Source organism: Vespa crabro, chromosome 1 (genome assembly GCF_910589235.1).
Source record: "Vespa crabro chromosome 1, iyVesCrab1.2, whole genome shotgun sequence".
NCBI lineage: Eukaryota > Metazoa > Arthropoda > Insecta > Hymenoptera > Vespidae > Vespa > Vespa crabro.
Genome location: NC_060955.1, coordinates 8,597,798 through 8,608,075, shown reverse-complemented (window position 1 = coordinate 8,608,075; position 10,278 = coordinate 8,597,798). Strand labels below are relative to the sequence as shown.

At 24.6% G+C, this 10,278-nt stretch overlaps 4 protein-coding genes across 8 annotated transcripts; 2 read left to right on the top strand and 2 right to left on the bottom strand.

The window, feature by feature from the left end:
- Positions 1-95: 95 nt before the first annotated feature.
- Positions 96-1,198, bottom strand: LOC124432678 (EEF1A lysine methyltransferase 1). The gene is made up of 4 exons (XM_046981756.1): positions 857-1,198; positions 617-764; positions 326-535; positions 96-249 (listed from the first exon to the last, which is right to left on the bottom strand). The coding sequence occupies exons 1-4, from the start codon at positions 1,004-1,006 to the stop codon at positions 116-118; spliced, it is 642 nt and encodes a 213-aa protein (XP_046837712.1). The 5' UTR covers positions 1,007-1,198; the 3' UTR covers positions 96-115.
- A 325-nt stretch (positions 1,199-1,523) lies between these two features.
- On the top strand, positions 1,524-7,437 carry LOC124432675 (centrosomal protein 43-like). 5 transcript variants are annotated; one of them, XM_046981747.1, is made up of 6 exons: positions 1,524-1,753; positions 1,943-1,996; positions 2,160-2,426; positions 2,496-3,273; positions 3,397-3,605; positions 7,234-7,437. In XM_046981747.1, exons 1-6 carry the CDS (start codon positions 1,658-1,660, stop codon positions 7,246-7,248), a joined length of 1,419 nt encoding a protein of 472 aa, XP_046837703.1. In that variant the 5' UTR covers positions 1,524-1,657; the 3' UTR covers positions 7,249-7,437. The 5 variants fall into 5 exon arrangements, with proteins under 5 accessions (XP_046837703.1, XP_046837701.1, XP_046837702.1 ...); XM_046981745.1 differs by lacking the exon at positions 7,234-7,437 and adding an exon at positions 3,974-6,094 and having other exon boundaries at positions 3,400-3,605; XM_046981746.1 differs by lacking the exon at positions 7,234-7,437 and adding an exon at positions 4,187-6,094.
- Positions 7,438-7,904: 467 nt separating this feature from the next.
- On the bottom strand, positions 7,905-8,728 carry LOC124432680 (mitochondrial import inner membrane translocase subunit Tim13-like). Its single transcript, XM_046981759.1, has 3 exons — positions 8,488-8,728; positions 8,340-8,408; positions 7,905-8,043 (listed from the first exon to the last, which is right to left on the bottom strand). The coding sequence occupies exons 1-3, from the start codon at positions 8,590-8,592 to the stop codon at positions 7,945-7,947; spliced, it is 273 nt and encodes a 90-aa protein (XP_046837715.1). The 5' UTR covers positions 8,593-8,728; the 3' UTR covers positions 7,905-7,944.
- Positions 8,729-8,879: 151 nt separating this feature from the next.
- On the top strand, positions 8,880-9,796 carry LOC124432679. The gene is made up of 3 exons (XM_046981757.1): positions 8,880-9,020; positions 9,090-9,192; positions 9,338-9,796. The coding sequence occupies exons 1-3, from the start codon at positions 8,976-8,978 to the stop codon at positions 9,790-9,792; spliced, it is 603 nt and encodes a 200-aa protein (XP_046837713.1). The 5' UTR covers positions 8,880-8,975; the 3' UTR covers positions 9,793-9,796.
- Positions 9,797-10,278: the final 482 nt, after the last annotated feature.

The window sequence follows — 10,278 nt, the reverse complement described above, 5'->3', positions numbered from 1 at the left end:
ATATATCGAAAATAAAATTTCTTTGATAACAAAGAATAAAATATTAAAGTATTTTGAAGAAATAGGAAAACTAAAATGCAAATTAATTATAAAACTTTACGTAAAACATTTTATTTTATTTCAGCATTTCATCAAAGTCAAAGTTTGAATAACAGTAAAATTCATTAGCTAAATTATTTTTATGCTTTGGTATGAAATTACATTTTTTGGCATCTAGTAATCTTTCAACTAAATTTATCATAACTGCACCTACATAGATAAAATAAAAATAGATTGTATATAGTTTTCTTCTTAAATATAAAATAATTATAATATAATTTAATACCTGTACAAAGTACCATTTTTTTCTTCGACAATAATTTTATCGTCACAGCAATTTTTGTTAGACATTCATCAGATAAAAAAGGAGGATCTGCTATGACTAAATCAAAAATATTATATAAATTTCTAGGTACATTTAAAGGAAATTTATAATCATATGGTATAAAGTCTGATCCAAATACTGTGAAACGAGGGTCATATTCTAAAAGAATCACTGCAAAGAATAGATAAATATCTTTACTTATTTTTATATTCTTAATATATAATTTAATATACATGTAATAAAAAAATATACCTTGTCTTTTGTTGCAAGTTTTTTTTAGTTCTGTATATAAAGTTGGACAAGAAATTAATGCTATTTTTCCATCTATAGGTGTAGAATTTATAGCACCTTTAACAATTGTATTTGTTGTGTTTTCATCATACCAAAACTGACTTAATTGCTAAAATATAATAATAAAATATGATAATCCTAAAAGTTATAAGAAATTTTCAACATATAAAATGGCTTGTCTTGAAGTTTTTGATTGATTACCCAATCTTCTTCAAATGATACATCTAATAATAGATTTGACTGAAACACATCAGTCAACTGCTTTTTTCTCTTTTCTTTTTCTTCGAGAAATTCTTGAAGTGCGGATATTGTCGTAGGACATAATGATAGTTCATCGTCACTTTCACTCATTTTTCATTAATTGATTGACATAAAATATATGCGATAATTTTAACTGAATATTTCTACTCAGAAAAAAAAACAATTCTATATAACATGATCAGTAAATGTAAATTCAAGAAATTGAAGAATTTCATCTATTGTTTTCCGAATGGGTGAAAATAAATATTTTGACATGTATATATGTAGATGGCAGCACCTACCAACCTAGTTTTTAGTGCCATCTAAAATATATTTTCTTTATAAGTAAGGTAATATCGAAAATTTATGCACCACATTTAAATTGATGATATTGAAAGAATTGGTAATTAGAAACTATCGATAAAGAAATATAAGATAATGATATTTTTTTTTATTTAGCAACTATACGATGAAACCCTAATTATTTAAGATTAACTATATCTAACATTTGAAAAAAACAAATTTTTTTTTTTATTAAAAAATGTTATAGACGAAGTCTGAAGAAGGTAAGTAAAATGATAAAATATGCGCCATCTGAAGGATTTATTTATTAATCAAACTGTTCAAGGAAACGATGGGAGTTGTTTCTTCCCCTCCGTTATAATACCATCAGCCGTACGTGTTGCGAAAGAGGACACATGATGGAAAGCGTAAACATTTACGTGTCTTGAGTGTTTAGAGAAACAATTTTTATTTGTAATCATGATAGACAGTAACATTTCCATGGAGGAAGATACTGAATTACGAGATTTAGTGGTACAAACTCTTGAAAATAATGGTGTTCTCGCAAAAGTCCGGGTAAGATTAGGATAATAAGAAACGTAGTTTTATATAGGTTATATAGACCATGCCTACAATTTAATATCTTTTATGTCATTCTTATGTCTTAGAATTTCTTTATGATTATATAGGTTATACAGACCATGTCTACAATTTAATATTTTTTATGTCAGTCTTATGTTTTAGAATTTGTTTGTGATTTTGTAGGCTGAATTAAGGGCTAGCGTGTTTTTAGCTCTGGAGGAACAGGAATCTGTAATGGTAGGTAAGAATAATGTTATATTAAATATGAATTATATTTTATTTTCCAATAGAAAATTTTATGAGCTTTTTGTGAGAATAGTGAACATTTAAGCACCCAGATATTTAAGCGTATAAAAAAAAATTACAAAGTTAAAAATCGAAAAATTTATATTTTTTTTAGAATCCAGAACCACTCCTCAACAAAACAGTAAAACAGTACCTGGCTAATTCCGAAGGAAAATTACTATTTTCATTGGTTAGGGAGTTCCTAGAATATTTTGGTTTGGATTATACTATATCTGTATATGATCCAGAGACATATATTGGAAAAGAATATAACTATGTCGGTAGAAACAAATTATGTGAAGAATTAGGTATAAATTCATCTGAGCCATTACTTGGAGAGATTTTAAAGAATAATATCAACATCTGTAACATAACACAAAAGGTATTTAGTTTAATGTATTTTAATAATAATTATGTACTTCTTTTATCACCTTGTATATGGTTTTTACAGGTGGAATTCAATGACAGTAAACATAATAAAACAAATGAAACGTCAACAAATTTTGCAAATGCAACCTTTGAAGTTCCTGTACCAAAGATGTTACATACTGAATCATTATCAAATGACAATGATTCTTCTGAGAAACTAGGAAGTTTCTCTGAACAAAGCACTAGTATTCCAATAAATGTGACAATAACTGACAAAAAGAAAAATATACAAACATTACATAATGATTTATTAGATGAGTCACATGATAAAGAAAAGAATTCTCTCAGGGAAAATATAATAGTTTTTGACAACATAACTGACAAAGATGATATTAATGATAAAGGGAACAATATACACTCTGATAAAAGTCCTACAAAAAAAATTGATACATACGAAGTAATAAATCATACAATAAAAGAAACTGCCACAATTGCATCTGGTCAAATTGATATGTACAATAAAGGAGGACCTTTAATTACGTTTGATGAATCTATAGTATCTGAAATGCAAAAAAATCAAAATGTGGATGTTACAAAACAAAATAGTATAAATAATAAAGAACTACATATTATGAATAATGTACAAAATAAAAAAGAGATTAATATAGAATGTAACTTTGGAAAAGCTATTTACTTTGAAGAAATTATTGTTGATGAAAAAAGAGACAATGTTGGTAATGTACATAAAGCTGAATCTTCATCACCTTTAGATAAGTCTGGTTCTATATTTGATCTACCACCATTAAACGGAAAAAAGACAAATATAAATGATATAAAAGAATTAATGGATGTTGGATTTGGTAAGGAGAAATAAAAAAGATAATACATTATTTCTCATTGATACAAAAGATATGTAAATGCATATATATTGCATATATATTTATTATATTCATAAAATGATTATTTTTAATGTTTGACTTTAGCAGTAGATAATGTTGACAATTATGAAGAAGATTTTGTGTCATCTGCATCAGGTAGTTTTAATGAACAGAGTCCATCTAAAGAATTACAAGAATTGGACAGTTCTGTGCAAGTACATGTCAAAAAAGAAGATACAATTCAGAGTACTCATAGTGAAGACATTAGTGAAGAAATAGAAGAAACTGATGAAATACTGAGTAGTACTTCGTGCGTAAGTAAACTAAATACAGATGTATCAAAATATTTTTAAGTACATTAATAGATGGTTAGTATTCATTTTCAAGATAAAAATTAATGGTAAATGACATGATCTTTTTTAGAGAAAAAAAAACATTTATCATGAGCATTATATATAATTCTAATATTCCTATAAAGCATTATATAATAATCTAATACTCCTTTTTTATGATAAGTAATATGTATGCTATTGTTGTATATTATTATATTTTTCATAAAAAAGGAGTGTATATATCAGTATGTTATTAATACATCTACAAGAGTTATTTTTATACAAACTGATTATTTGTAAGATGAACTTCTTACAAGGAAATATTCTTACTTAGAATAATTCCATTTCAGCTTCAGGGTGTGAATATAAATGAAAAGGATGAAAAGGTTTCAAATTTCACAACGGGTATTACTACAAATTATAGAAATGAGATATAATCTTTACTGATATTATCGTAAGATTCTGTTAAGAATCTTAAGCACTTTGTTCAATTATAATTTTGTTAATTGTTTCTCACATTGTAGTTGCTTTTATAACGATAAGAATGTTATTCTGTTGCATAGCAAGCTAGAGTACAGGAGATACTGCTTTTGGGGACTGATATCCTATACTAAGGCATCATGAGTAAGACTATGCTGATTATTGTAAATTGAGAAACTTACTGGATTTATTTTGCAGTTTTTAATAAGGCACTGCCAGCTATGGCTAAATACTTATAAATCGCGCTGCAAAAATCATGGAAGGAAAATGCCTTCATGAGCATTTTTCTATTCATTGCATTTCTCTATTTTATATAGATTAAATGATGTATTTTTCTACATTTTATAGATTTAAGAGGGAAATGTAATTTTTATTATAAAAAAAGGAAATATTTAAGTTTATGACCGATCCATATACTTTTTGAAGTGAATACAGTAAAAATGAAACGAAGTAATAGAAATCAATATATTGAAACTATTAACAAATATTTAATCTATGTCTATATTTTCATAAAATTCAGCTTCTCAATCGGCTACTAACAGCATAAAAAATTGTTTACATTTCTTTAACAACTGCTAAATGTATAGAATCTTTCAATCTTGTTAATAAGTATAAATTTGGGAGGATGGGAATTTAGTAAAATGACTGATAATTACAAAGTACTTTTTGCATCGTTTTAAGACTGACAGTATTTTGAAGAGCTGAATCTTCATTTCTAAACTGATCACATCATTTTGGGAAACATAATTAGCCATTAATGTTAACATTATCATAAAAAGTATCTATGTCTTATGTGACATATATGAAATGATCTTTTTACTTCATATATAAATATGTAATTTGCCATGAATTGTTAAAATGAACATAGATTTTAATATTGCAATAGTAGAAGATTCAATAGGTACATAGTATGAGGCAATTTTCCTTCTATGTTATACGTATGTGCCTAGTATTATTATCCTTATAAACAACTTACATAAGTGTTATATTTCAAGGACCAGGGAACTATTAATTGAGTTATAGTCAATTAGTAACTAGATTAATTTTTTAAAGGAATATCTTAGTATTTTACCCTTTTGTGCTTGACAGAAAAATTCTTGAGTCTAATTTTATGACTGAATATGATTCATTACCTCATTTCACTAAACATAGATGCTGCGATATCTATGATATCAGTAAACCATCCGTCTAATAATGGATTGCCTAAAAAAATCCGTCAAATTATTTTTTTGATAATAATGGTGCTAAATATTTGAAACTAAAATAATTTATAAAGGTTGAAACTGTCCAAGAAAATTTAGGTGCTTATCTATCTTCTAGCAACACTGTTTGCAAGAGATTAGTAATTAACAAAAGTTGTAGGGTAGGATCTTAATTTTTGGGCAATCCAATACAATGAAAAATATTTAATATGGAAAAGTTCATTCTATGTATGATGCAATAATTGAGTACAATTCAAAATGGATTGACAGGATGCTTGACAAATCAAAATCCTTTTGTAAAAACACATAACTTGCTATCTTTACAAAAGAATTTTCATTAACAGCTAAAATCTGATAATATCACATATGCTAAATGGCATAATTCATTCAGACGAAGAGATTGTGTGCTTGTATAATATGTACCATGTATAAATTTATGGTAATTAAATTATTAAAAATGTATACAAAAATTTTTACAAACTTCATGTACACTAGTTTTTTGTACATTGATATATATTATTTTTATGTTTTCTTGATTTTCATTAGAAATGTTATTAGTAAAATTATTATATAAAATCATATGATACTGTGTAACAAATCTCTTAGTCTGAATCGACATTTATCCCAGTATGATCATTAAATCAGGTGTGTTCCTGGCCAATCAGCGTGGTTACATCTTGTTATCAGTATGGTATACAGTTTTATGAAAAAATTCAGGACTGGTTTGAACATTCCCACATTTTATAAAATATAAGAAATAAATACATTCCATTATTGTTATTAAGATAATTTTTTGTTCGTTCATTAGGTTTAGAGAATATATCTATACAATAGCATTTTCATTATATTTTATGAAAGACTATGCGATTTAAATAATCTATAATTATCATTAAATTATTACAGCATCAGATTTTATTTAAAATAGATGTTGAAAACAATTCTCAGAAGGATTTAATACACAATATAAGTATCTGTTATAATGATTTTATTTTGAAGATAGTATATAATGATTAATAGTACAACAACTCAATATTAACGAAGTTTGCAACTGCATATTTTCTGTTTTAATATCGAATAGCTTATACTTTCTTTCCTGAACTTATATTTATCCGTATTAAGCTATATTTTACAAAATAATAATTCCATATTGAAATCTGTCAATTCTTCAATATATTTTTTAATACATAAAACAAATAAAACTAATAATGATCTTATTGAAATTCTTAAAATATAGAAGGGTTGATAAAAAGTTTATTGATGCTGTAAAATAATGCATATATACTTACATTCTTATTGCAGAATCAAATTATAGTCGATCTATAATTGTACTAGTACAATATAAGTTATATAACATATAATTTATAAAAGATTGGATATCTTTTATATATTTTCCTTTATAAGATTTTTGTTCATAAATTATTTTACTATTACTATTACTACTACTACTACTACTACTACTACTGCTACTACTACTACTACTACTACTACTACTACTACTACTACTACTACTACTACTACTACTACTATTACTATTACAACTCTTACTACTACTACTATTACTACTACTATTTTTTTTTTTTTAATTATTATTATTATTATTATTATTATTATGACTGTCATCATCATCTTCATCATCATCATCTAAGGTTCGTTTAAAGACATCTATTATTATGCTTTTATAGTTTTAGACCACTTTGTGTATGTATATTAATGTATCAGATTTACATACGCACATGTTTAATATTTTGTTTAAACAAATTATTCCATGTCTACTTGAAATAATTATTCACAACCCACAATCTTAAAGTTCATCAAATAAAGTATTATATATATATATATATATATATATATATATATATATATATATTATAATTTATATGTGTGTGTGTGTGTGTATATCATTCATACTATATCTTATGTAATTGCAGATGATCATCTTGTAACCACGTTGAAATATTGGTAGCTATATCGTGCCTTTTAGTGTGTATGGTTAATTATAAACAATGCAAATAGATACTGTGGAATTGTGGATTTTACAAAACACCTATGTTAGTTATTTATGATTTTCAACTATGATGTAACGATACTCATGTATATGTTATTTATTTTATAAAAATTTTTCTCTTTTGCAATTGTTAGATGTTTTTTATAATACCCTTTTAATATTTGTATTAAAAATTTGTCTACTTATTTTAATTAAAATACATTTTGTTTGGCATGTATATATATTATATAAAAGGAATTGAATATTTGTTAATTATTCATCCATATAATTATATATATTTTCACTTGTACAATAATAAGTTTATAAATTTTTGGAAATTAATGTAGTTAGATCATAGATAAAAAATTTCATTTTTGATTACATAAACTTAATCAAATTAATTAAAAAAAAATTCATTTCACATTAGTCTTATTTATTTTTATATTTTGAGGTATAAAAGTTTCATAGGTTTTATAAATTTATGGAAAAATGAATTATTTAACTATTTGTTACAAAAGTTCTACCTTTGTAAAGAAGTATAACATATTATCTGTATTTAGCAACTTTATACAAATGTATAGATTTACCCTATCGATCATTCAATGAGCTATAATGTACACAACAAAAAACAATTTATTTATATTATATCATATATTTACATTCTATTGCGTTCTCGTTGTAAACGATTACTATATGCTTTAAATACAAGATGAAATGCATCCATATATCTGTCCATACACATAGCCACACATTTCTGAAATTTCATAAATAATACATTTTTAAATTAGAAAGATAATATCAAAAACATTCTTTAAAAATATTAATCATTGAATATTAATTTTAATATGAGATATGAAGTATAATATTAATTATATCAAATTATATATAAAAACATTGAGAATTATGACTGAAAATAGCTATTGATTGATAGAATAAAATAAATTTTAGATTTTATCATTCACAAAAAATATTAATTAATCGTATTCGTTAAAAATTACATATATATAAAATAATCTTTAGAAATTATAATAAAATGATGAATGCTGTTACCTGTTCTGTACTATCTAATGATGTACCTGGTTTGATAATACATTTTTTAAAACATTTTTCAATCATTTTCTGTAAAAATATTATTAAACATACTTTTAATTTAAATATAATTTGTAAATTTGAAAAGAAAAATATTGTATAATTGTACCGTTAATAATTCTTGTGCATTAGCAACAGCAATTTGTTGTTTAACTTGTTCCATGAGTTCACTTTTTTCCGCTCCTGTTAACGAATTAGCAGATATTGAATTCATTTTTTTATGTTATAAATTGTTTTATTCTATAAAATCTAAATCAAAATGCTTTCACGCTGCCCTTCTTAAATACTATCGATGCAAGCACCGGGTATTGGTCAAATAGAATTGGGATTGTAAAGGTTATAATCTTGGCTCTAGACAGGATAGTCAACTTAAATAAAACATATTTCAATTTTGTATTTAATGGTATCAATTATGAAATATGGAGGGAAGTTTTCCGAATAAAGATTTTGTGATTTATCGTAATGTATGAATAACATAATTAAATAGATGTAAACAAAATGTCAATTTATTATATAATTTATTTATTGTTGCATAAACCTATATTATGCATTTGTTTTAATTGATATACGCAAAAATAAAATACCATATGAAAAAGAATGCAACGCGAAGCAAAGATTTTTACAAGAAAAATCTCAGATAAGGTATATTTGTTGATTTTTAAAAATATATAAAAAACTAAATAAACAACTTTAATGATTTTATGACTATAGAGAAATGAATTAGACGATGAACATGTTAAGTCCAAAAATAAAATTTTAGAAGCTTTAGAACAGGTACAAAATTATGATACAAATCAAAACTCTTATGATTCTGGTAATTATATAAATACCATATTATTATGTATATTGTTACATGTAATAACTTTAAAAATTTATATTATCTAAACATGTAATATGTCATATACAAATAAAAAGAAAGAAAAAATCTACATTCTTTTCTAATAATAAATATTTTTTAGATCGTACTTATTTTAGTGTCACGCATACAGATGAAGAAATATGTTCACCTGTATTAGAAGACTTATTAATAGAATTAAATATATTAAGACTGGAAAAACAATTGTATGCAGAAAAAAACGATTTATTTCTCTCAATTTGTTCTTATTGTAAACATATTTTTGAAATATCAAAGAATTTGATGAAATCAGTGGATGATATAACTCTTAGTCCACTAATAAAATGCAAAGCAGATTTAAGTTTTCTTCAAGCTATAGTTTGGTTAAAATCAGTTGCAATAAGAATGCATGAAATTCCTGTTGAAGAATATAACATGATATTCAATGTATCTACGAAAATTCCTAAGCATAATGTTGTACAATCTTTGTCACATATAAATGGTATTCATTTAAATGGTATTCATTTAATTGTTTATTCTATTTTATCTTCTTTTTATGCTTGTTTGTTTCAATTTTAAAAAGCAAAATTATTTGAAATAAAAAGAACAAAAATATTATAGATTTATCCCTTTCTAAGTTGCAAGGAAATTATAAGAAAAAAATGATCTGTACTAGTCCTATTCATTCTAATAAAGAATGTAATAATATGGACTCATTAAAATCTTCTAAATCATGGTATGATTCCAATGGACATGATTTAAAAGAATTGTACAAAGAAAAGGAAAATTGTACAAATATAAATAATATAGAAGACCTATCAGATCCTTTAACTCCTCAAAGGTGGAATAATTTATACACAATAGATGAATGTGTACCTGAAAATTTGATCATTCCAGAGTCAGATGAAGAATTAACAATAAATTCAGAGAATTTGAATAAAACATATCAAGAACATTTCGTAACACCAGATTTAATTAGTTTAGGAAATGATTTTTTAAATTATAATAAAAGTAATACTTCTGAAAAACACGATAGTGCATATGATACTTTAAATATTGATCAAG